General features: G+C 40.8%; 1 protein-coding gene across 1 annotated transcript in view; it reads left to right on the top strand.

The window, feature by feature from the left end:
* FARSB (phenylalanyl-tRNA synthetase subunit beta) overlaps positions 1–27441 on the top strand; it is a 73897-nt gene that overhangs the window by 44051 nt on the left and 2405 nt on the right. The window contains exon 16 of the mRNA XM_070773016.1: positions 4138–4293. Coding sequence (XP_070629117.1) covers positions 4138–4293 — 156 coding nt within the window. The remainder of the gene's footprint in view (positions 1–4137; positions 4294–27441) is intronic.

Here is a 27441-nt window from a genome sequence, read left to right as displayed (position 1 = left end):
CCCTGAAATCAATGGCCTTTCTTAAAAATACTGTGACATTGAATTAAAAAATAAACAGCTTATTACTGTATATGTGTATGCTGCAAACATCCTGAAACCTTTCTTGACTGGAGTATAATTTTTTTTTAAGTCCTGTATTTTTATCCTAATTTCATTATTCTCATCATCAAAATCAATGTTTTTTAAAAAATTCTAAGTCTTTAAACCAGATGTTGTTCCTCTTATCAGAAAGGCAAGTTTTACATAATGTGGAGATCAGGACAGAAGTATTCCAAGGCAAAGGTTACCAAAATAGAGCTTCCAGTTTGTGTTACTAAGCTCTCTGAATGGTGGCATTACCGTGGGGCTCTTCTCTCACAGCAAGAATGGGGCTGCAGCATCGTTTGAATACGTATCTGTGTGTTAAAGTGGAAGCATGTGACACCAACAAATGGGTACCACATGGTGGAGATACCCAGGAGCAAGTCCGTAATATGAAAGGGATAAATTAGTTCTGTTTCATTGCATTTTTTTCTCTCCAAGGGGAAGTGGGAAGAGGGGGAGTGTGAGGAGAGAGGGAGGGAGAAGAAGAGAGGTGGAGAGGAGAGAGTGTGTCTGTGTGTCTGTGTTCCTACAGAGCAATCAGTTCCCTCATTGTAATTAATGCATGTGGTTGATTAGTGAGGTTTGATGCCTGCCTGGGTGTAATATTAATTTTTATTCTGAAGCCTTCGATTATAGCTTTTAGATAGCAAATATCTTTATCCATGCACGTGGAAGTGATAGAGAATGATGCTGGCACAGTACTGACTCTCCAACATCAGCTGGCTCTATAGAATGTGGCTACTATCTGGTCCTGGCCTTGTTTAATTCTATATATGCTTTGCTTTCTTTCCAAGCTTTATTCATTTATTTGGAAAATAATCCTTGAGCATTTAGTCTGTGCAGGCCCTATGCTGGCTCTGACCGCTACCCTCTAGGGATACCTAGAGTAGAGTGCTTTGAACATAGTGGGTGCTAAGAAATGTTGCATGGCAGGGACAGTTATTTCTCTATGTATGTTCAGTCCAAAGTTTAACTTAGAATATAATTTCCATGAGTTACGACACTGATGATGGCTAGAAACTTTAGTTAACTCACTTTCAAAAACAATGTTTCAGTTGCTTAACTAAAAGTCTTAAACGTGAAAACTTTTGAAAATAAAAGCATCTGTTTAACATATCAAAAATATTTCAAGAATGCACATCTTTGACTATACTAAGTATATTCATGCATAAGTTTGTGCTTATACTTTCTTTATCTTCATCTGAATCCTTTGGAGATTTCTTCTAAATCCTTTAGAGATTAAGAGATTTCTGCTGAATCGTGGAGAGGGTATGGGTTTTAAAGTTAGGCAGTCCTGGTCCAGTCCTGGTTTTGTAACTTATTAGCTGTGTAATTAATTACAGTTAGCTCCAGGCAGTTAGCTTGACTTTGGGCAAAACCTTTCTGAGCTTTCGTTTCTCCATCTTAGTTTCCCTGTCCATTTTATGGTACAATAAAACCCTAGCTAACACGATTGTCTTGAGAATTAAGATGACAGATAGGCTGATGGCTGCTAAGTCCTGGCACATAGTAGATAATTCGTTCATGTTAGTTTTCCTTTTCTTTTACCATTTATGGACTCATTTTTACATTACTTTAATAGTAAAACACAATGTATTAAAATACTCATTTGTTTACTTGGATGTCTGGAAGGCAAAAGACATTGTATATTTTGTGCGAATTGTGGCTATGAAAATAAGTGTGTGGAAGAAATTTTGCTCAATACATGCCAATATGAAGCAGCTTTTTATTTTCAGTTGGTTCCCCCAGATAGACATTAATTTGTTCTTTTTCTAATTTGAAAGGTAAAATGAAGCCAATGTTCGTTGTTTGTATAGAGCAGCAGTCTCCTCCAGAATTTATTAAAGGGCCACGAGTGTGGTTATCTGTTAGAAAGTTAAATGACCTCCAGTGAATTTGAGTCTGTCTTTGTATGCTATGCATTTCTTTATTAATAAATTAGTTAAAAATTTTTTTAATCATCACTACAGATACAAAACAGTTCTATCACGCCTCTAGACCCACAAGTTGTCCCACTGTGGTCATATTTCCAACCCCACCCCCGCATCTAACCCTGGTGACTAGCCTTGAGTGAGTGCATGCTAAGTCACTTCACTCATGTCCAACTCTTTGCGACCCTATGGATTGTAGCCCTCCAGGTTCCTCCGTCCATGGGATTCTCCAGGCATGAATACTGGAGTGGGTTGCCATGCCCTCCTCTAGGGGATCTTCCTGACCCAGGGATCAAACCCGCATCTCTTAAATCTTCTGCATTGGCAGGCAGATTCTTTACCGCTCGTGCCACCTGGGAAGCCCTGTCTGTTGCCTTGGTTTTCCCTTTTCTAGCAGGTCACATAAATGGACTTACATTGTCCACTTACATTGCCGTATAAAACTGGCTTTTCATTCATCTTAGTACCCTTGAGATACAGCTAAGTTATCAAGACTACCTTATTGCTGAGTAGTATTCCATTGTATGGGTGAACCAGTTTGTTATCTAGTCATTTGCATTTTTGCAATTCTTTTAAAAAATATTACATTTGTGGGACTTCCCTTGTGGTCTAGTGGCTAAGATTCCACACTCCAGTGCAGGGGGCCCAGGTTCAATTCATCCCTGGTTAGTGAACTAGATCTCACATGCTGTAACTAAGACCTGGCAAATCCAAATAAAAAATTTTAAAAATATCACATTTCTTAAGTTTGTTCTGATTTTCAAAGTAGAAAAAATATACTAATCAAGGAAGGTTTGAAAATAGATAAACTTAAAAAAAATTAATCCTACCCAAACACTACGTCTGTTAACATTCAGGTACATTTCTTTACATACTTTTCCTGTGAATGGAATTTTTTGGCTTGTGGTTACATTCACGTAGTTGTATCCTTCATAAATTGATGTTTTTTTCATACTTTTAATTGTGATGTGTAAATATGACATAGATAGTTTAAAAAGATTATAAAGCAGACACTGGTTTAACCATCCAAGTTAAGAGATGGAATGTTGCCAGTGTCCTAAGCTGCTCGTAAGACCATCTCTATCGTATCACCTTCCTTTACCTGGAACAGTCACTGTCCTGACTTTGATGACAGTCACTTCCCTGGTAGCTCAGTCAGTAAAGAATCTGCCTGCAGCACAAGAGACCCAGTTCCACCCCTGGGTCGCGAAGATCCCCTGGAGAAGGAAATGGCATCCTTATCCTTGCCTGGAAAATCCCATGAACAGAGGAGTCTGGTGGGCTGCAGTCCACGGGGTCACAAATAGTTGGGCAGGACTGAGTAACACTTTCACTCCCTTATTTGCTTCATAGTTTTCCAACCTGTGCATACTCTTTAGACAGTATGATTTGGCTTTGTTTCTTTTTGAACTTCGTAGCCTCCTTTTTTTGTTTCATTTACCATTATAAGTATTTGCTCTAGCTCTACTATAATGAATCTTCGTAAAGCTGCTTTTTGGAGAAGGAAACAGCAACCCACTCCAGTATTCTTGTCTGGAAAATCCCATGACAGAGGAGCTTGGCGGGCTGCAGTCTGTGGGGTCACAAAGAGTTGGACACAACTGAGTGACTAACACTTTCACTTTCAAAGATGCCTTTTAGCTGCATAGTATTCTAATGAGTGATTGTGTTGTAACTCTGTGTAGCCATTTCCTAGTTTGGGTTGTTTCTAATTTTCACTGTTGGAACTAATGCTCTATGTAGAAGTAATAGCTTTCTGTATGAATCCTTTTTTTGTATTTAAGATTATTTCTTTCGGATACTTTTCTGCCTTAAAGAGTTTGAAGTTTTAAGGCTCTGAAAAATGTTGCTAAATCCTTTACCAGTTCATACCACAGTGAAGCCTATTGTTCCTGGGCCAGCCTTGAGGGTTTTCCATACCTCCCCCGAGTAAAAACAATTCAGGGAACTTGATGGTTGAAAAATCATCTTCTCTTTCTGAGATTGGTTGTTTCTCCATATGTTTACTAATCGGTGTCCTTTTTTGTTGATTTTGCCCGAGTTTGTGTTGGGGTAAATCAGCTTCTTAGGTAACGATCAGCGTATCCTTGTGACCATTTCTTTTATTTTTTTATTTTTTCAGATGTGGGTGCAAGAAACTACAGGCATCTCTGTGCTGTTTATTACAACAAGAATCCTGGGTTTGAGATAATCCATGGGCTTCTGGATAGAATCATGCAGCTGCTTGACGTGCCTCCTGGTGAAAAGAAGGGAGGATATGCAATCAAAGCATCAGAAGGTGAGACAGATCCATTGAGTCTAGAGTCAGCGATGCTGTAATGAGGAGCCCAAGCCCTATTTGTGATAAAACTTTTTGGCTCGATGGCGGAGAGGGGGGACTACAGGGAAGTAGGAGATAGAGCTTTGTGTCAATTCGGTCCAGTTCAGTCGTTCAATTGTGTCTGACTCTTTGCAACCCCATGGACTACAACATGCCAGGCTTCCCTATCCATCACCAAGCCCATGTCCATTGAGTTGGTAATGCCATCCAACCATCTCATCCTCTGTTGTCTCCTTCTCCTCTTGCCTTCAGTCTTTCCCCGCATCAGGGTCTTTGCTAATGAGTCAGCTCTTCTCATCAGGTGGCCAAAGTATTGGAGCTTCAGGATCAGTCCTTCCAATGAATATTCAGGACTGATTTCCTTTAGGATTCAATGGTTGGATTTCCTTGCAGTCCAAGGGACTCTCAAGAGTCTTCTCCAGCTCCACAGTTCAAAAGCATCAGTGCTTTGGTGCTCAGCTTTCTTTATGGTCCAACTCTCACATCTATACATGACTACTGGAAAAACTGTAGCTTTGACTGGACAGACTCTTGTTGGCAAAGTAATGTCTCTGCTTTTTAATATGCTGTCTAGGTTGATCATAGCTTTTCTTCCAAGAAGCAAGCATCTTTTATTTCCATGGCTGCAACTGCCATCTGCAGTGATTTTGGAGTCCAAGAAAATAAGTCTGTCACTGCTTCCATTGTTTCTCCATCTACTTGCCATGAAGTGATAGGATTGGATGCCACGATCTTAGTCTTTTGAATGTTGAGTTTTAAGCCTACTTTTTCACTGTCCTCTTTCAGTTTCATCAAGAGGCTCTTTAGTTCCTTAAATCAATTAATTGTCCATATTTTCTAGAAAAACCTTTTTTCCCTCCAACAATTTGAGAAAATGCTTTTCAGAGCTCTTCCAGCACCACACAGTACACTTCTGTTCCAGCTGAGTGCTGGTAGCCTCTAGTTACTGCACTGTCAAACCATGGCCAGCTGGAAACAGAGAGAACCTCAACTCATGACTTATGCTTACAGTCGCCTATGTGAAGCCTTTAAGAAAAGGGAGAAAGAGTTGAAGTTAGGCTAGCTAAATGGTATATAGACTCCTAACATGCTAGTTTCTTGTCTGAGGAATTCTGAAATTTTTGCTTTTCATATCCCTATATCTTGAATCAGTATATTTTGTTAGACAGGAGATCCAGAAAAGCTTGCAAGAAACGTTTTACCACTTTATTTCCACTGTTTACCTGACAATTTTATAACTCTGTTTGTCATTTTGAATTTCTGTTGGAAAATTCACTTTTTCTTGGTGTTATTTAGCAGTACTTATAGTGGTCTGAGATTTGCGGGGACATATTTTTGTTTTCCCCTTAAATTTATTTTTCTTAGTCCTCAAAGATAGTTTTTTTACTGTTTATTTATTTATGTTTAATTTGGAAGCTTATTTGAAAATGCAGTAGCCCTAAATATATGAGCCTTTTTAAAGTTGAAGATTTGTGGAGTTACATAAATTTTTTTAATAAAATTGAAAGATTACATATTTCAGGGAGTTACAGCTTTCTGCCACACCTCTCATTAACAGTCATCCGGTGAAGATATGTATTACGCTTATAGAATTTTAAAGTGTTGGAACTGGGTCTTGGAGTTCATCACGTCCAGTTCCTTAGTTGGACAAGTGCAGGAGCCAAGGACAGGCAGGTTAAGTGAGTTGTGCTGGGTCACACACGTAGAACCCAGGGCTCCTGCCTCCCAGTGTTCTGTCCACAGGGCCAGGTTGCCTACCTTTATAGTGGCTTTCCGTACTCCTTCACCAACTGACGCTTCTAGAATTCTGCTTTAAGGTCTGGTCATCCATGTTAATAGCAACCTGAGAGCTGATGTGACACGCTTTTTTTTTTTTTTTTTAAACCTTCTATACAGTCTCTTCTCAGAAATTCTATATTTCATATAGACATTAGCTGGATAAAAATCTGTTCACTGAAGCATTGTGCCATTACATGAGATTAATTTTTTTCCTTGCTTGAAAGGTTGCAAAGATCTGACATGAAACATAGGAGCTTAATTTGTTGTGGCTATGACACTTTTATATGTAACATTTATACTAAGGACATTTCTATAAGCCGTAAACCAGTGTCTTAATAATGACTCTCCTGCCTTGGTCAGTTCCTTAGAGGTATTTCTCAGAAGAATCTGAGCTCCCAGTCGTGAAATAGGCTACATGAAGACCAAGTAAGTAGGGTACAGGTCATTCTGTCAAGGGACCTACAAGGGGAACAACCATTGCACTCCAACTCTCACACCTTGCTGCTAAGGCCAGTGCCTTAACGTTTCCAGAGAGGGATATGGTGTAGCTTCTTCATGGTATCTGGGAAAACACTAGTGAGTTTCTGGGAGGTCACATGAGCCTTTGAACGAATAGGTGAGAGACTGGAAGCAAGGTAGACCACTGGAGCAAAGCCAGAAATGATGGGAGACAAGGCCTAGTGCAGTTCTGTTTGACTATAGGGTAAGGAAGAAGCTTGGGACCACAGTGTCCTGAGTGCTAGGATAAGGAATTTCAGCTAATTAACTGGAAAATATTGAAGCTGCTGCTACTTCCCCTCCCCGCCCTTAAGTGAGTGATATGATTAGATCTGTACTTTGAAAGGATTAATCTGACAGCAATATGTAAGTTGGATGGCATAGAGAGTAGAGGGGAAGAGAATGGTGGAAAGGTGTTATAGTGTGTTTTAAAGCAGTTAAAGTAAGACTTGAATGTTGGCCAAGGGTATACCAAGGAGAAGACTGATTTAAGAAGATGTATGAAGGTAGAAGCTAAAGTTCCATTTTTAATATTCTAAACCTGTGAAATTATAATTTTAATCCTTATATCTTTTAGCATCAAGACAATACTTAATTTTTTTAATATACAGATGTCTGTTTTGGTTTGGAGAGAGTATGTGTGTGTCAGAAGTTGCATTGATAAACTGTAACCACTTATGATGTGGTTGTAGATCTTCATGTTCAGTTTTTTAGCCAAGTTATTATTGCTGTTTGATTTTGTATAAGGACAGAGGCCATATGTGTTTTCTTTTGAATTTACTTTGGCTCTCAGAATATTATAATGTTTTATTACATTTTGATTAATGACAAGCATGACTACCTTTTTTTGTTTTTTTAATCTTTTTTTCTGATTGCCATTTTTTTTTTTAATGGTTAAAGAAACCAACCTAAAGAAATGCCATTGTCAGAGTAAGTCAGCAGTAAAGTTGGTATAAGTTCTTCATCTAAAATTTCATATATATTTATCTCCTGAGTAAATTTCTACACAGGAGTTTGGTTGCTAAGGCATGTTTAGCTATATCGTTTCCTCAGGTTTATTGTTAATTGCATATAGTTTTTTCTGCTTCAAGAAAAGGTCTTCCGAGTATCAAAATGTCAAGTAGAAACAGATGAAGGGCTACCGTTTCCTGCCATTCTTGATCACTGCGCAGTCTTCTGTTACCCTGGCATATGGTTTACCTTTTAATAATTAAAAGTCCCTGGTGGCCCTGCCATTATAATTGAGCAGAGTCTGGTCACTAGAGAGCCATGCTAATGTCAGTTCATTGGCAGGTGTACCCAGTCTCTCTCTGTCCATTCTAGCAAACATCACTGACTGCCTTTTGTGCCGCTTTGTTTGGTGGCGGGGGGGTGGAACAGACTTGATTCCCCTTTAAGAAACTTGGCCCTGTCCATTGTGAGAGAAATCTGGAGACTCGTTGCATTGATCATCACATTGATCCCAGGGAGTTCTGGTGACATTTGCATGTAACCTTGCTTGATGCAGGCAGCAGACCTCTGCCTCCCCAGAGTCTCTGAGAAGCACTCTTGAGGCCTGTGACTGCAGCCACAGTTAGAAGCCATAGGCGCTTAGTCTCACATAGTTTTTATTTGCTGAGCATCATGGCAATTAAGAACACAAAAGGAACTAGAATGTCAAACTGCCAGTAAAATAAAGGCAACCATTGGGTGGAAAAAAAGAAAGCAAACCTTCAACCTTTTGAGTCTGCCTGCCAATGCAGGAGACGTGGGTTCGATCCCTGGGTCAGGAATATCCCCTGTAGAAGGAAATGGCAACCCACTTCTGTAATCTTGGCTGGAAAAGTCCCATGGACAGGAGTCTGGTGGGCTACAGTCCATTGGGTCACAAAGAGTCAGACACGACTGAGTGACTGAACAATAAAGCATTGTGAGTGCTTCAGACATCTCATAGTGTTTCACTGGCATCAGATCAGGTCATTACAGCATATGTATATGCTTTTTTCTCAGACTTCTTCCCCTCTTTTTGTGGTTTGTTGCAAACTAAATTATGTATGTTAAAATGCATTTGTCCTTTTCAAAAACCACTTCTGGTCAAGGAAAATTCCCAGCATTTTTGTGTTTATAACAGTTGTGTGGTTCCTGGGCAAATTATGGTGAAAATCACTTCTTGTAGAAGATGTGGGCTTTGTGTGTGATTGGCTGCATGGACTCGAGTGTGTGTGTGTGTTTTCCCCTTTGTTACTATTTCAGTTTTGTTTATTCACAAATCTATGGAAAACATCAGTTTAACCTGAGACACGATGGAAAAACAGAAGTTTTAGTACGTTTAGTTTTGACAATTCTAATTTTCATGCTCAGAATCCATTTTGTGAAATGAAAAATAACCTTGCAAGTAATAGGCACATTTAATCCTGCACCATATGTACTTATAGAGGGTATTTAAATACCTTCTGTTAGTGTCACCTAACGATCCATGACCTGTAGGTCATGACCTTTTCCCTCTTTCAGGACACCTGGGAAAGATTGCAGATGCTAAAAAATATGGGTGAAATTGTGACATCTCCCCGGTCTTCACACTGGTTTTTAGTATAACATGAGCTTGGAAATACACGAGAATCATATATATTGAACAGTTTGTTGGAGTAAAAGTGTTCCGTTTATAGTCCCATTTATACAAGACGTCTAGACTGGAAGAAGGAGTGATCTTTATGGCATCTCCAAATTTTTAGTTATTGTCAACAAAGACTGTTAAGGCACCAAGTTTAAAAGAAAAAATGTTTGGAAGTTTGTGCGCTTCTGACCTTGTTACTCTGTGTAAAAAAATGTCCTTCATCCTCTGATTCTCTGCTTTTTTGTATCTTCTGATTCTCTACTTTTTTGGTGTTGGAGGCAGGCTTTCAGATATTGCCGTTTTTGTTATCTTCTTTGTGGGCTTTCTTAAGAGCAGTATTAAATGCATCAGCAGGGATCACCCCACATCCAAGCAGCAGGATGACATGGGGCCAAGGTGCTCATAAAAGCCTCAGCTGTGATCATGGTTCACTTAGTCCTGTGTTTCCTTTGTTTGTTTTTACTTTTTATCTATTTATAGAAAGTGTTCTTTTCGGCTGCGCTGGGTTTTCATTGCTGTGAGAGCTTTTCTCTAGTTGCGGCAAGCAGGAGCTACTCTCTAGTTGCAGTGCATAGGTTTCTTGTTGCAATGGCTTCTCTTATTTTGGTCGGAGGTTCTAGAATGCAGGCTCAGGAGTTGCTGTACTTGGGCTTGGTTGCTCCGAGGCACATGGGATCCTTCTGGACCAGGGATTGAACTGCATGTCCCTTGCACTGGCAGGCAGATTCTTAACCACTGGACCATGAGGGAGATTGTGTTCTTGTGCTTGTTTGTTTCCTTGCCTCACTCCCTCTTATGCCAAGAGGCAAAGTTCTCTCCACGTGTGCTCAACACCCCGTGCTGTTGGTGAGCCGTGGAACCCACTTGACAACTCAGTGCTAAGGTGGGTGCTGCACACCATGTCCCACTTGAATGTCTTGGTAGGCTCACTTTCCTACCTGATAGATCTTACTTAAACACAGTGTGTCTCAAGTTCTTTTTATTATCACTGCCTTAAGAAACGTTTTAGACTTTTTTCCTAATTGCCCCTCCATAAAATGTTAATTTATAACAGTTTATACAAGAGTATAACACTAAAAGCTGTGCAGCAGATACAAAGTTAAATGTTTGTAGTTTTTTCATGCAAGCTGCTAGACTTGAAGGATCTCAGTTCCCCAACCAGGGATTGAACCTGGGTTGCAGCAGTGAAAGCCCAGAGTCCTAACTACTAGGTCACCAGAATTTTCTAATTTAACTGTTGACTTAAAAGTACTTACTTATTCTTAACCCTGAACTGAATTTTAAAAATAAGGTTTATACTTTTTTATGTATGAAGCCCAGATATGCAGACTGGTGTGCTGCAGTCCATGGGGTTGCAAAGAGTTGGACGTGACTCAGTGACTGAACTGAACTGAAAACGTTAATACTACAGATATACTGCATATTTATTATGTACTCCATGAATATCTGGGCTTCAAACATTAAAAAAGTATAAATCTTATTTTTAAAATTCAGTTCAGGGTTAAGAATAAGTAAGTACTTTTAAGTCAAGAGTTAAATTAGGAAATTCTGGTGACCTAGTAGTTAGGACTCTGGGCTTTCACTGCTGCAACCCAGGTTCAATCCCTGGTTGGGGAACTGACATCCTTCAAGCCTAGCAGCTTGCATGAAAAAACTACTAACCTTTAACTTTGTATCTGCTGCATAGCCTTTAATGTTATACTCTTGAATAAATTGTAGTGTATCAAATTATACATGCCAGTTGGCAATTGATTTTAATACATAACTGTAATCAAAAGTTTTTTAAAAAGATTCAAAACTCACTTTTCCAGTGAAGGTAAAACATTTGAAAATTTTCTTAAAAAGTATTTTCAGTGAATTTAACTTTTCCTTGATAAGAGAAGATAACTTTTAATTAGCTGGTAGTCAGGTGAAAATGTTAGTTGCTCAGTCATGTTCAACTCTGCGATCCCATGGACTGTAGCCCGCCAGGTTCCTCTGTCCATGGAATTCTCCAGGCCAGAATACTGGAGTGGATAGCCATTCCCTTCTCCACGGGATCTTCCCAACCCAGGGATCAAACCCAGGTCTCCTGCATTGCAGGCAGATTCTTTACCCTCTTAGCCATCAGGGAAGCCCCTGATAGTCAGGTATGTTGATGTTTTTTCAGTCCAGTGGCACCCCACTCCAGTACTCTTGCTTGGAAAATCCCATGGACGGAGGAGCCTGTTAGGCTGCAATCCATGGGGTCGCTAAGAGTCGGACACGACTGAACGACTTCACTTTCACTTTTCACTTTCATGCATTGGAGAAGGAAATGGCAACCCACTCCAGTGTTCTTGCCTGGAGAATCCCAGGGATGGGGGAGCCTGGTAGGCTGCTGTCTATGGGGTCGCACAGAGTCGGAAATGACTGAAGTGACTTAGCATAGCACTTGATGTACTTAATGATGTGTTGCATAATAACTCTTTAAATTAGAAACATTTTTATTTAATTCTCAAAGCCTGAGCTATGTACAGAAGCTCTCGGGATCATACATAAACAACATTCACAAGGCAGTCTATGGTGGCTCCTGGCACATGCAGGTTGCCTCTTAACATGACCTCGAAGTTGAGCACTTGATACAGTCTTCCAGTCACAGGACCTGAGCCATCTGTCACCGTGGTTATGGAGCACTGGTCTTGCACACATTAGCTATGTTTTCCATGGCAGTGCTGCTCCTGTGAAGCCCAAGACAAGCCAGTGAGACGAACTGAATACTAAGGAGAACAGTTTTGTTAAGTAGGGTTCAGATTTGGGGGTCTCTGTACAAAAAAGATCTTCACGACCCAGATAATCACGATGGTGTGATCACTGACCTAGAGCCAGGCATCCTGGAATGTGAAGTCAAGTGGGCCTTAGAAAGCATCACTACGAACAAAGCTAGTGGAGGTGATGGAATTCCAGTTGAGCTATTCCAAATCCTGAAAGATGATGCTGTGAAAGTGCTGCACTCAATATGCCAGCAAATTTGGAAAACTCAGCAGTGGCCACAGGACTGGAAAAGGTCAGTTTTCATTCCAATCCCAAAGAAAGGCAATGCCAAAGAATGTTCAAACTACTGCACAATTGTACTCATCTCACACACTAGTAAAGTAATGCTCAAAATTCTCCAAGCCAGGCTGGGAAACCATTGTAATATATGATTGTTTTCATACCTGCCTCCCCCACCAAGAACTGGTTTTCATCCCCCATTGAAAGTGCGTGCTGTGACTTACAGTGTACTTCGGAGTACAGTTCAGTTCAGTTCAGTCGCTCAGTTGTGTCCGACTCTTTGCAACCCCATGAATCACAGCACGCCAGGCCTCCCTGTCCATCACAAACTCCCAGAGTTCACTCAGACTCACGTCTATCGAGTCGGTGATGCCATCCAGCCATCTCATCCTCTGTCATCCCCTTCTCCTCCTGCCCCCAATCCCTTCCAGCATCAGAGTCTTTTTCCAATGAGTCAGCTCTTCAAAGGAGGTGGCCAAAGTACTGGAGTTTCAGCTTTAGCATCATTCCTTCCAAAGAAATCCCAGGACTGATCTCCTTCAGAATGGACTGGTTGGATCTCCTTGCAGTCCAAGGGACTCTCAAGAGTCTTCTCCAACACCACAGTTCAAAAGCATCAATTCTTCGGCGCTCAGCCTTCTTCACAGTCCAACTCTCACATCCATACGTGACCACAGGAAAAACCAAAGCCTTGACTAGATGGACCTTTGTTGACAAAGTAATGTCTCCGCTTTTGAATATGCTGTCTAGGTTGGTCATAACTTTCCTTCCAAGGAGTAAGCGTCTTTTAATTTCATGGCTGCAGTCACCGTCTGCAGTGATTTTGGAGCCCCCCAAAATAAAGTCTGACACTGTCTCCACTGTTTCCCTATCTGTTTCCCATGAAGTGATAGGACCGGATGCCATGATCTTCGTTTTCTGAATGTTGAGCTTTAAGCCAACTTTTTCACTCTCTTTCACTTTCATCAAGAGGCTTTTTAGTTCCTCTTCACTTTCTGCCAGAAAGGTGGTGTCATCTGCATATCTGAGGTTATTGATACTTCTCCCGGCAATCTTGATTCCAGCTTGTGTTTCTTCCAGTCCAGCGTTTCTCATGATGTACTCTGCATATAATTTAAATAAGCAGGGTGACAATATACAATCTTGATGTACTCCTTTTCCTATTTGGAACCAGTCTGTTGTTCCATGTCCAGTTCTAACTGTTGCTTTCTGACCTGCATACAGATTTCTCAAGAGGCAGGTCAGGTGTTCTGGTATTCCCATCTCTTTCAGAATTTTCCACATTTTATTGTGATCCACACAGTCAGAGGCTTTGGCATAGTCAATAAAGCAGAAATAGATGTTTTTCTGGAACTCTCTTGCTTTTTCCATGATCCAGCGGATGTTGGCAATTTGATCTCTGGTTCCTCTGCCTTTTCTAAAACCAGCTTGAATATCTGGAAGTTCACGGTTCACGTACTGTTGAAGCCTGGCTTGGAGAATTTTGAGCATTACTTTACTATCATGTGAGATGAGTGCAATTGTGTGGTAGTTTGAGCATTCTTTGGCATTGCCTTTTGTTGGGATTGGAATGAAAACTGACCCTTTCCAGTCCTGTGGCCACTGCTGAGTTTTCCAAATTTGCTGGCATATTGAGTGCAGCACTTTCACAGCATCATCTTTCAGGATTTGAAAGAGCTCAACTGGAATTCCATCACCTCCACTAGCTTTGTTCGTAGTGATGCTTTCTAAGGCCCACTTGACTTCACATTCCAGGATGTCTGGCTCTAGGTCAGTGGTCATACCATCGTGATTATTTGGGTCGTGAAGATCTTTTTTGTACAGTTCTGTGTATTCTTGCCACCTCTTCTTAATATCTTCTGCTTCTGTTAGGTCCATACCATTTCTGTCCTTTATCGAGCCCATCTTTGCATGAAATGTTCCCTTGGTATCTCTAATTTTCTTGAAGAGATCTCTAGTCTTTCCCATTTTGTTGTTTTCCTCTATTTCTTTGCATTGATCGCTGAGGAAGGTTTTCTTATCTCTTCTTGCTGGTCTTTGGATCTCTGCATTCAGATGCTTATATCTTTCCTTTTCTCCTTTGCTTTTCTCTTCTCTTCTTTTCACAGCTATTTGTAAGGCCTTCAGTTTAACTGTATGTGCTGGGCAAAAAAAGAGAGAGAAAGGTATTTTTGTTTAACACCGTGTACTCCTTTTTTCTGCTTCTTAGACCTTGGCTTCCACTGTTCTGTAGAAAAGACTGTGGCCCAAATACAAAGAGATGCAAAAGAAATTCATTTTGCAGTTTCAGGGACCCAAATCCTGAAAGTTGAGATGGTTTTTAGGGTGATTTGTACTACTCAGGTTTTTTGGGGTTTTTTTTGTCTTTTTCTGATTCTTTTCCATTATAGCTTTTACAAGATACTGAATATAGTTCTCGGTGCTGTATAGTAAATGCTTGTTGTTTATTTTATATATGGTAGTATGCACCTGTTAATCCCATACTCCCAATTTATCCCACCGCCTTCCCCTTTGGTAGCCATAAAATTGTTTTCTTTCTCTCTGAGTTGGTTTTGTAAATCAGTTCATTTGCACTGTTTTTTAGATGACACATGTGATAGAATATTTGTCTTTCGCTGTCTTCTCTTAATATGATATTCTCTAGGTCCTTCCATGTTGCTGCAAATGGCATTATTTCATTCTTTTATGGCTGAGTCGTATTCCATTGACTTTATATACCACATATTATTTGTCCATTTATCTGTTGATGGACAAGTAGGTTGATTCCATGTCTTGGCTATTGTAAATAGTGCTGCTATGAACATTGGGGTGCATGTATCTATTTTAATTATAGTTTTGTTCAGATATATGCCTAGGAGTGGGATTGCTGGATTATATAGTAATTCTACTTTTAGTTTTCTAAGGAACTTCCATACTGTTCTCCATAGTGATGTACCTGTTCGTTTTTCTCCACACCTTCTCCAACATTTATTATTCATAGACTTTTTGATGGCCCTTCTGACCAGTGTGATGTGATACCTCATTGTAGTTTTGATTTGCATTTCTCTGCTAATTAGCAGTGTTTAGCATATTTTCATGTGCCTGTTGGCTATCTGTATGTTTTTGGAAACATGTCTGTTTAGGTCTTCTGCCCAGTTTTATTGGGTTATTCATTTTTGTTGTTGTTACTGAGTTGCATGATCATTTTGTATATATTGGACATTAATCCCTTGTCAGTCACATTGTTTGCAAATATTTTCTCTCAGTCAGTAGGTTGTCTTTTCATTTTGTTTGTGGTTTCCTTTGCTGTGCAAAAGCGTCCATAAAAGTTTTGAAACAGTTACAAGCTTATTAAAAAAAAAAGCAGACGCAAGACAAAATACTTTTTTCTGAACTGTTTGAGAGTAAATTGCCAACCTATACCCCTTAATTCATTAGTGTATATTTTTTACAAAGGACATTGTGTCCTCCATAACCAAAATGTAATCATCAAAACCAGAAAAATATCTTTCATGTTCATGTTAACCCCATCTAATCCTTACACCGTGTGCAAGTTTTATCAGTTATCCTTTATATCAAAGAATCACTTGTTGCCTTTAGCTGTCATGTCATGTCATTAGCCTCCTTCTGGAGAGTTCTAGAATAGTCTCACCTTGACTTTCATGACCCTGACACTTTTATTTCATAGTGTGTCCCTCAGGTTGGGGTTGTCAGATGTTTTCTTCCCAGTAGATTCAAGTTCGGCATCTTTGAAAGGATGTTGCAGAAGTAATGCTGTCTTCTCGGTGCATCCTGCCAGTGGCACCCAGTTTCTATTTATCTCACAGCTGAGGCAGTTAACTTTAATCCCTTGATCAAGCTTGTGTCTACTGGATTTCTTTACTGTCAACTTATTCCTCTCTCCCTTATAATTAATAAGCATTTTGAGGGGAAGAGCATTGAAATTATGTAAATGTTCTCTTCCTAATCAGTGTTCCTATATGTTTATCTATTCAGTACAGATTAATTATTTCCTATTTTATCCAATGTATTTTGTTGTTGTTCAGTCACTTCTTTGTGACCCCATGGACTGCAACACGCCAGGCTTTCCTGTCCTCCAGTATCTCCTGGAGTTTGCTCAAACTCATTTCCGTTGAGTTGCATCCAACCATCTCATCCTCTGTCACCCCCTCAGGGTCTTTTCCAGTGAGTCAGCTCTTTGCATCAGGTGGCCAAAGTACTGGAGCTTCAGCTTCAGCAGCAGTCCTTCTAATGAATATTCAGGTTGATTTCCTTTAGGATTGACTGGTTTGATCTCCTTGCAGTCCAAGGGACTCTCAAGAGTCTTCCCCAGCACCATAGTTCAAAAGCATCAGTTAATCCAGCAGTCAGCCTTCTTTATGGTCCAGCTCTCACATCCGTACATGACTACTGGAAAAACCATAGCTTTGACTAGATGGACGTTTGTCAGCCAAGTGATGTCTCTGCTTTTTAATATACTGTCTGGGTTTGTCATAGCTTTTCTTCCAAGGAGCAGTGTCTTTTAATCTGTTACTTATTCTGATGCTCATGTTGTCCTCACTTTGGCCAGTGGGAATCCCTTCAAGCTGGCTTCTGTGTCCTTTTAACATGTTCCTATTATTCTTTATTATTATTAGGACTCTCTTGCTTTGGGCATAAGAAGATATTCCAGGCTTATCTTGAACTTTCCATTGTCCCATTTTTCCATCCTGGTTCCTTTTAGTGGGAAGTGGTGTCTGAAAGCCAAGATTTAGGCTTCTAGGTGCACACAGACATACCTGTATCTACTAATTTACTCCTATATCTATGTGTTTTGAAAACCATAAGCCCATATTAATATCTCCATCCCTTCAACACCTTAGGGTTCCTTACAGTTTTCTCCCTTTAGGTATTTGTACCTCACTTCTCCGATAGTGAAAAACCCGGTTCCCATGATTCATAATTTATTCACTTACTTGCTCATTGCCCCTGTTTGTAACTGAACCCTCTTTCATACCCTGAGTGTCTGCCCGGCTCATCACTCACTCTCAGACTCTGGGGACCTCTTGCCTGCCCACTTGGGGCTGCCCCCTCTCATCTGTGGGTACCCTCCCTGCCCCCTGTAGTTCTGACACCCAGTGCCCACCCCGAGTGTGGGGATCTCTGCTTTCCTTGGCCCCTTTAGGACTAGATTATTCTGGAAGAGGGGAGAAGACTTTGTAAGTCTTGAGAAACTTTTCTTGGCAGGGAGGCTCTAACTAAAGTGAAAGGGAGAAAGTAGTTATATATGGTGTTGCTTTTTTGGAAGTGGATTATAATATAGGAGATATATTTCTGGGTTCATCTTATATAGTTTCTGCCTCAAACCTGGAGTCAGCTATATCGCCAAGTGGCCCTGGTTTCCTTTAGTGGGAAATCAAATCTAGATCACAATCTAGGTGCTAAGGTTGCTCATTGCTACTGAGTGAGTCTTTGTTTCTAGGACTTTTTAAAATGCAGAGCTGAGGAAAACCTTTTTGTAAAAAAAAGTTCTGTTTTTTAAAGAAAAGCATTGATTTCATGTGGACAGTTCCAATTTATATTTAGGATTAGAGGATTTTTACTTAATATGTTGGGCTTTATAAGGGCTTTTTTTTTTTATGTTGAAAATCTTGGTTCCTGATGAATTTATATTATTACTCTGTCCATCTTTATTCAGAATAATATCAGTTATTATTACTAATAATTGTTAGAAACAGTTTAAAGCTTTATCTTCAGTTCTTTTTGTACTTAGAACATAGCCTACAATAAAGTACTTTTTGACCATTATCTTCCCAGTATTTTTAACAGGCAAGACTGTAGAATGCCTTAAACAATGCTTGCACTGGTATTTTGTAAATCTCATATTAATTCAGAGTCTGCTTTGTTAAAAAATGAGAAATGCATATTTTACTGTGGACTTTGGGGCAGTATGGAAGCAGAACCTTAATCAGATATCTATTAATATCTGTCTTCTCTGAGTTTCTTTCATCTGTCAGCACATTTCTTCTGTCCCCTGGTTAGGCTGTCTTAGAGAGATAGCCTTCTATATATTACATCATTGCAGGAATCCCACAGATTGACATTCATTTAAAGCATTCCTGATAATTTTCTATAAATGACAGGCAGACAGTCTAACTTCATTCAGGCAGGTCCCTGTTGTGGTTTTGATCCTAGTGTTCATTAGCTGTGGTCTAGTCTCCCCCTCTTGAGAAATAAAGTGTAATAGTCACTTGGGTGACTTGGACAACCTGTCCCCGTCCTAGAAACATCTCCAAGCACCCACCAGCCCGGGTTGGTCGTGGGTCAGGGTCAGGAGTGTCATCGTCCTGCTGGGAGCTCTTTGAGGCCAAATAGGCCGCGTGTAAGGTGGGCAGTTTGTCTTCAGACCCCAGCCCTCCAGCACTTACAGCCTGGGTGGCCCTTCCTACGTCTTAGTTTTTCCTTCTTCCATTCCTTCCTACCCCTCCAGGACTCTCATTGTAAACACTCTGCCTTTTTTTAAAAAAAGAAAATTTCATTTCAAGAAAGGATCTGACTTGAGGTTCAGTTGATACATACCAGTGTGAACTTGCTTTAATTTTTAGCCCTTTCGCATTGTGAAAGGAGAAAATTTGGTCCCTTTATGGAAATGTTAGGTTATTAGCTTTAAAAAGGGTGGGGCAAATTTAGTGGAATAGAAAAACTCTCTCCACCTTCTGAAACTACACCTGTTTGACAGCCGCGCACACACTTCCTTATGTTTAGGAACAGGGGAAAGGAGAAACGTGGGAAACAGCAACACAGCCCATTATATTAGCAAATGTTGTTGTTGTTTAGTTGCTAAGTCATATCTGACTTTCTGCAACCCATGGACTGTAGCCTGTCAGGCTTCTCTGTCCATGGGATTTTCCAGGCAAGAATAGTGGAGTGGGTTGCCATTTCCTTCTCCAGGGGATCTTCCCGACCCAGGGATCGAACCCAGGTTTCTTGCATTGCAGCCAGACGCTTTACCATCTGAGCCACTAGGGAAGCATCAGCAAATAGATAGACGTTAATTAATTATTTGCCTTTCTTTAAACAGTAAACTGTGGGGAGAATCCCAGGAACGGGGGAGCCTGGTGGGCTGCCGTCTTTGGGGTCGCACAGAGTCGGATAGGACTGAATCGACTTAGCAGCAGCAGTGACTAGTTACAGTATTTTTATTTTGAGCGATGTTGAAGCTGGCCATAAGGAGTAAACAGTTGAGCAAAATTAACAGATAAAGTGCCTCGCTCTGAATGTCTCTAGAACTTCCTATTTCCTGTTTTGATTTGCCCAGTATTCATCAGTAGCTGTTAAATGTTTTATCAGTGTTGTTATGGCAGCCACTGCTGCTGCTGTCACTTCATTTGTGTCCGACTCTGTGTGACCCCATAGACGGCAGCCCACTAGGCTCCTCTGTCGCTGGGATTCTCCAGGCAAGAACACTGGAGTGGGTTGCCATTTCCTTCTCCAATGCATGAAAGTGAAAAGTGAAAGTGAAGTCGCTCAGTCGTGCCTGACTCTTAGTGACCCCATGGACTGCAGCCTACCAGGCTCCTCTGTCCATGGGATTTTCCAAGCAAGAGTACTGGAGTGGGTTGCCATTGCCTTCTCTGATCGCAGCCACTAACTATGCCTTGGTATTCTTCCAGAAGATAAGGGTTTCTGCCCATTCTTTTAATTCCCAAAGGCTCCTAGCTTGTTTATGAATTGTATTCTCTGAACAAAGGTTTTCTCTTGGAATTATCTTCCTGGACTTCTTTGATGGCTTTTTTTTTTTTCGGTTCCACCAGTGGAACTGAAAAAAGGAAGTAGTTGGTATTATATAAGGGACTTTTTTTTTAAATCAGTGTTGTACAGAACAAGGTCAGTTCAGTTCAGTAGCTCAGTTGTATCCGACTCTTTGTGACTGCATGCACTGCAGCACATCAGGCTTTCCTGTCCATCACCAACTCCTGCAGCTTACTCAAACTCATGTCCATTGAGTCAGTGATGCCATCCAACCATTAGTGTGATCTTATATTTAGTTTGTGGTTTGTTGGTCCTACTATTGTTAAAAGTCCATTGTTTTAACATTTTGATATGTTATGAACTATACAGTAATTAGCATTCTTTTACTTGTGTGGTACTACCTTTGGCAAAGGCAAGAAGCAAAGAAAGAGCAAAAGGTATTAATAACATATATGTTACAGGACCCTACTTGTAATAGTGAATAACTGGAAACACCGCCAAGATTAAATACTTGAAAAACAATTTGGCAAATGACATATAAATCTAATGGAATGTGATAAACATGTAAATATAAACTAAGCTGAAAAAGCAGATGTTAAGATGATACAGACTCTTACTAAAATGCAAGGGAAGAATACACTTTATTGGGCACTGGGGGGTATGATCGCCAGTGAGGTATCAACCGTGATGAGTTATAGTAACAGTAAGTCCTGTGTGTTGGGTCAGGTTCTTCTGTAGTGTTAGCCCAGGTGATTTAGGACTTAATTCCTTTGTGCCAGTTTCTTCATCTGTAAAATGGGAATGATAATATCTGTCCTGTCTGTACAGGGCAGACTAAGAATTTGGGAAAACATTTTAGAATGGCTGATCACTCCCCAGAGTTCCCTCAGGGTAGATGTTAGATCTGCCCTTCAGAAAGTCATCTTTGGCTAAAAGTCACAGACTCAAGAAGGAACTGGGTTCTCAGCTTGACTGTTACCTGGCTGGCTGGTTTTCTTAACCTCTTTGGTATCCATTTTCTTATATCTGAGATAAAGCATGGACAGAATCACCGCCAGGGTCATTTCCAGTTTTAAGATCCTGCAGGAGTTTAAATGCGTCAGAAGTAGCTCCGCCATAGGGTCTAACGTAACAGTGCGCTTTCTTCCCCTTTTTAGATGGTGTTACTGTGGTGCTTCTTTATCCACTCAGATCATTCCAGCCTTGTTTCAGAAAGCTGAAACTTACTCTTTAAGGAAGCCTGTCTTAGATGGGATTGTTCCTCACGTAGCGCCGTTCTCCTTGGAAAAGCTCTAGGTATCTAGCTCCGTATTATATTATGTTAATAATATTGCAGAGCATGATGTTAGGTCCTAAGGCTAGCGGTTGTCGGTCTTTTAAGTGTTGTTTTTTTATTTAATTTGAAACCAGAAGTTTGCACACATGAAATGGACAGCTTGACCAAAAGTTTGAAAACACTATTCATAGGCCCTCTGTGCCTCAGGCCACACACAGAGGCGCTCACTCTTGGGCCTATACTATTGCCTGCCTCGGGCAGGTCCACTAATCTTCTTGGGCTTTGCTTTTTCCATCTGTAACTTGCTTGTCCTTAGGGGCTTGGCCAGGGCTGCACTGGGACCAAGTCACTCCCTTTACTGGGGATGGAAGATGAGTCGAAAGTAGGGTGCTTTGTTTTCACAATCTCATTATTCTCTTCTTTCTCTTCTAACATGCCCTACTTGTCAGCTGAAATTTAATTCTGAAACTACAGCACATCTGTCCTAATGGCATGCTTGAAGTTATGTTTATTCCATGTTGGCCAAAAGTCTCAATTGAAAAGTTAACTAATTGTGAAGTTATAGATACAGTCTCAAATACACAACATTTCCAGTCTTTCTTTAATTAGCATAGAATAGTCTCTTTATTGTTGTTTTTATTCTTTCACTATAACTGTGGAGAAAGTAATAAATTCTGCATATTTTGCTGTCCTTTAAAGGTTTTCATAAGATGAAAGAGTTGGAAAGACCCATTTTATTGACCCTGGAAAGCAGGATGATCTATACCTTTTATTTTTGAAGTTGTGATTCTGCATCTGTCCTATGAACATTTAAGAAATGTGAAAATTTGGGGGGAAATGATTTAAGTGCAAGACAGATACAGGATGAGCGCGTTATTTTACAATTGTTGTTCAGTCGCTCAGGTCATAAGTAAAAGACATGCGGGATTTGCTGCCAAGGATTCAGGAGCAGTTCGGGCACCCAGGCCAGGCAAACCTTCACAAAGACTGGGACGAGGTGCCAGCATGGAGCTGTCTCTCCAGGTCAGCTGCCTGCATTACCTGGCTTCTCTGTGCTCTGCTTTCCTCCTCCCTTGTGAGCCTCAGCAGTAAGCCTGTAACAGGGAAAAGAGTGAAACCTGACTCCATGTTGGATCTGTTTCTTTGACTTTGTTGTTGTTGTTCAGTCGCTCAGTCGTGTCTGACTCTGCGACCCCGTGGACTGCAGTGCGCCAGGCTTCCCTGTCCATCACAGTCTGCTGGAGTTTGCTCAAACTCATGTCCATTGAGTGGGTGATGCCATCCAACCATCTCATCCTCTGTCACCCCCTTCTCCTCCAGCCCCCAGTCTTTCCTTGGTGTGGATGAGAGAAACATAGCTAAGATTAGATTTTAAAATAGATTCTAAGAGTGGTGATCACTTTGTGATGTATAGAAATACTGAGTCACCATTCTGTGCACCCAGAACTAACACGGTGTTGTAGGTCAGTTACACCGTAATAAAAAAAGTAAATAAAACGACAGATATCAAAAGGCAATAGCCATGGAAATAAATTATAAATTTCCTTATACTAAGTAAAACTGGAAAATTTTGCAGTCACGATTCTAAATGTTTAGTCATAAAGTGATTGTGGTGATCTATTAAAAAAAGTGGTTCCTTGTTGAAGACATTTCTCCATTAGTTAGAAGCTAGGTAGTCTGGACTTTGCTGATTTCCTTTTTAAGCACAAAGCCTGACAGAACCCAGTCCTTATTAGCAGGGCAGATTTTGCCCTGTCCTGTTGATAGAATTACACTCATCTCACACATTAGCAAAGTAATACTCAAAATTCTCCCAAGCCAGGCTTCAGCAATACGTGAACCGTGAACTTCCAGATGTTCAAGCTGGTTTTAGAAAAGGCAGAGGACCCAGAGATCAAATTGCCAACATCCGTTGGATCACCAAAAAAGCAAGAGTTCCAGAAAAACATCTACTTCTGTTTTATTGGCTACGCCAAAGCCTTTGACTGTGTCAAGGCTGTATATTGTCACCCTGCTTACTTAACTTATATACAGAATACATCATGTGAAATGCCGGGCTGGATGAAGCAAAAGCTGGAATCAAGATTGTTGATTCTGGGAATCAACAATCTTGGGAATCAACTGGGAAAAACATCAATCAACTGGGAAAAACATCAATAACCTCAGATATGCAGACTACACCACCCTTATGGCAGAAAGTGAAGAAGAACTAAAAAGCCTCTTGATGAAAGCAAAAGAAGAGAGTGAAAAATTTGGCTTAAAACTCAACATTCAGAAAACTAAGATCATGGCATCCAGTCCCTTCACTTCATGGTAAATAGATGGGGCAACAATGGAAACAGTGACAGACTTTATTTTTAAAAAACACTTGCTCCTTAGAAGAAAAGCTATGACCAACCTAGACAGCATATTAAAAAGCAGACACATTACTTTGCCAACAAAGGTCCATCTAGTCAAAGCTATGGTTTTTCCAGTGGTCGTGTATGGATGTGAGAGTTGGACTATGAAGAAAGCTAAGCGCTGAAGAATTGATGCTTTTGAACTGTAGTGTTGGAGAAGACTCTTGAGAGTCCCTTGGACTGCAAGGAGACCCAACCAGTCAATCCTAAGGGAAAATCAGTCTTGAATATTCATTGGAAGGACTGATGCTGAAACTCCAATACTTTGGCCACTTGATGCTAAGAACTGACTAATTGGAAAAGACCCTGATGCTAGGAAAGATTGAAGGTGGGAGGAGAAAGGGACGACAGAGGATGAGATGGTTGGATGGCATCACCAACTCAATGAACATGAGTTTGAGTAAGCTCCGGGAGTTGGTGATGGACAGGGAAGCGTGGCGTGCTGCAGTCCTTTGGGTTGCAAAGAGTCAGACTCGACTGATGACTGAACTGAACTGATTGATAGAATGTCACTGTGAGCACAGGCTCCCTCTCTGAGCCCGTGCGGTGGGGGTAAGTGGGCCGGCTCCCTCTCTGAGCCCGTGCGGTGGGGGTAAGTGGGCCTGGCACTGCTCTCCTGTCCAGTTGCCTCTGACTTAAGGGTTAATGATGTCTGCAGGTGTGTTGGGATTAGCACTGTAAAGTTGTGTACGGGGCTTTTCTTTCTTTTGATCTTCAGAAAGGGATGAAAGATAGCCATTACACTCAAGGGATTAGGCCCCCTCTCTTTAAAGACTTTAGGTGCCATAAATATTTCACATCAGATGTAAGGTGAAGACTTCTGTGTGTCTGGGGAAAATGGGTGTTTTATATTACCAGTTGGAAATTATTTAGTCTCCACTTACAAATTAAATGGTCTTTGCAGAGAACTTTTCTTCCAATCTGGAGTATACTAAGATCTGAAAAAAAAGTGTGTTTATATCATGGTAGTTACAGCAGTTTTTCCTCCTGATGTTCCTAAACCTTTTCTTTTTATGAGTTAATGTCTTACCTGTATTGTGCCTTTCCCCCTTGGGTGCTCCCTCATTGCATTGAGGCACTCCAGAAAACAATAAAAAAAAACTACTGCTTCTAAAACTTTGAGAACCACAACCCTTAAGAACGATACCTTGCTCACATAAGTGTGTGGTCAGTTTCCTTAAGCCCTGTATTTTGTCTTCTTTTTTCCTTTAAATTATTTAGAAAAGGAAGGTGTGGTTGATGTGCTGGCAACATAGTAAGGCGTAGTAACTACCTTATGAAAAAGTGGGGGGAAACCAGGAAAAAGTCCTTTGTGGAAAATTATGATCAGAGCCCCATTCTGCTCTTGGCCCGTCACCGCGTCTGTCAGTTTCCCTCCAGAAATGGAACACTGGGTTTTCTTTTTTTTTTTCCTTTCGTGTGATTTCCTAGGCCGGGTTATTGGACCTCGGACTGGATAATTTTATATATATCTAGTTGTAGATTTAGGGACTTGGTAGATGGAAAGGATTTGGTTTGGGTGGGTGCTGGCCCGAGAGTCAGCCTGTTAGGTGATTTTTCCTTTCTCCTTCCTCCCACCCCATATTATTTACATAGTCAGATTTAAAACACTTTAGAACAGATTTAAAACACTTTCTCTCGGCTCAGTAGCTTACTCTATCTACATAACTTTGCATTTTGTGTTTGGGGCTTACGGATGGTTATTTTTATTAAAGCTCATGATAATAGCTTCTGTTACTTGCTGTGATGTGTATGATATACCAACATTCCTTCTCCGGTGTTCTTCACCCTCCTTTTAATTTTGTTCTTTTTGTTATGGAAAATTTGAATGATAAAGTACCAGATTGCTGGCAGTTACAATATGTGGGTGTGAACCTCAAAGCATATACTAGTAATGTGAAGAAAGGGAAAAGTAAAACTGTACAAGTAGGTGATTTTTAGAGATGGATTAAATAAAGTACCAAATGAATTAGTTGAAAACAATCGATGGCGGGCAGGGGGGTGGTGGGTGGGCAGTGGACGGGGGTGTTAAAGATTAAGGAAGTAAGAGCTTCATGCTTGATAACACCAAGGAGCTTTCAGATTAGGGATCTGCTCAGTTACCGCCTTAAGCTTCTGCTTCCGATGCTTCACACAATTACAGGAATAAACTCTATGCGTCAAGCTTATCCAAACTTCGGGCCTATAATATTACTCCAAAAGAAAGACGAGGGCAAAAAGAAACTGTGAAAGGTGTTTGGCAACGAGTAAGAGAGGGAGCTCACAAACTCTTTGAAGGTCAATTAGCCAGAAAATGTGCTAAAGACTGGGTGCTGTGCCGGATTACTGGCCCAAGAATTCCCCCAAGGTCCTCACAGTGGTCCTGCCGTTTCAGCACAGGGAGACAATTACAGACCTGGAGGAGATGCTACAAAAGCTTTAATTAAGGGACTTACTTACACCCCACTAAGTTCTGAAAATTAAATTCTTGTTTGTGCTTAACTGACGTTTCTTTTGTCTGGGCTTCCACATGTATTTCAACAGAGAACACTTATTTTCCCCAAATCTGTTTTTCCGTTGGAAGCCATTTTGCTGTGATGGATACCATCAAAGCTGAGGGTTTAATCAGTATAAAGAACTGGGTAGAAAACTGGGCTGAGAGGCTTTTTGGCTGGAGAGGTTTTGGGCACAGGTTGAAAACTGTAGTATTTATGTACCTTGGTACAACAGTAAACCAGGAACTCTGGGCTTAAATGAATGATTAAAAGAAGGCAGTTTGTAGAATTCACGTTTCAGAATTCCCATTCACAAGGCAGCATGGTTTCCCTTGAATTTAACAACTTTATGATTCTAGACACAGTAGGCTTCTCTTTCTCCAGAAATAATTTTGTTTGCCGGTGAGATTAAAGGGGCCTCCGGCTATCATCCAGGTCTGATTTTTCATAAGCTTAGACCCATATTTAGGTTCCACTCAGATGTGATTTCTTTTACTTCTGGAAAGACCGATTCAGGTTGCCTGGGTTCTGGCTGGAGCGCACTGATGTGCTGAGCGCCCCTCCTGCTGATGAAGGGGGCGCGGGCATCTTTGAACTCGGCCTTAATTGCCTTAGCGGGGGCGTGTTCACTTTTTGTTGTTGTTAGTGAAGCACTTCTCTCTCTCATCCGGCCTTCTTTGAAGCCATTCAGTTCTGCCTGCAAAGTTTGGTTTGAACCATAAAGACTTTTTAAAAGCACTAAGAAATGCTTATGTTGTAGTAACTTGAAATTTTCTTTCAGTATGTCTGGTTCACATATAGCATCAGTCAGGTGGCACAGTGTCTCTCTGTACCCCTTACAAACTTGAAGGCACTTTTGTGTGCCTCTCAACTTATGTCTGGAGAAGAGAGACCTTCAGCCTTCTGCTAACTTAACAGAGGCATCAATCAAAACATGTTAAGACTTTGTTAGACATGAAAAAGGGCAAGAAAAGTGAAAATTGTCATCACGCTTTAAAACGGTTTTTGGCACAGTGAAGTTATACAGAAACCCCACCATTGGGTTTAGTTTTTACGTGTGGATGGGCAGGGGAGGATCGGCATTGGATGAGAGGGTGGAGGATCCCCTTGGGAGCCCCTGCGCTGGGCAGCGGCTCCTCTGCAGGGAGGCCCCCTGACCCCAGGCAGTTGTGGAGGCTGAGACTTTTGACATTGGTGTCATTGACAATGTTCCCACACTTGGATATATTTGAAATAATGCATGATATGATTTTCCGTTCTTTTTGTCTTTCTTTGGAAAGGAGGAACATTCTCTTTGGTGATATAAATGTTTTTGTTTGATCAAGTTTTTAACCAGTTAGTGAGCTCCAGTAGAGTTTGGTGCCA

This window comes from Bos indicus, chromosome 2, assembly GCF_029378745.1.
Source record: "Bos indicus isolate NIAB-ARS_2022 breed Sahiwal x Tharparkar chromosome 2, NIAB-ARS_B.indTharparkar_mat_pri_1.0, whole genome shotgun sequence".
In the NCBI taxonomy this organism is placed as follows: domain Eukaryota; kingdom Metazoa; phylum Chordata; class Mammalia; order Artiodactyla; family Bovidae; genus Bos; species Bos indicus.
This window is presented reverse-complemented; position numbering and strand designations above follow the sequence as displayed.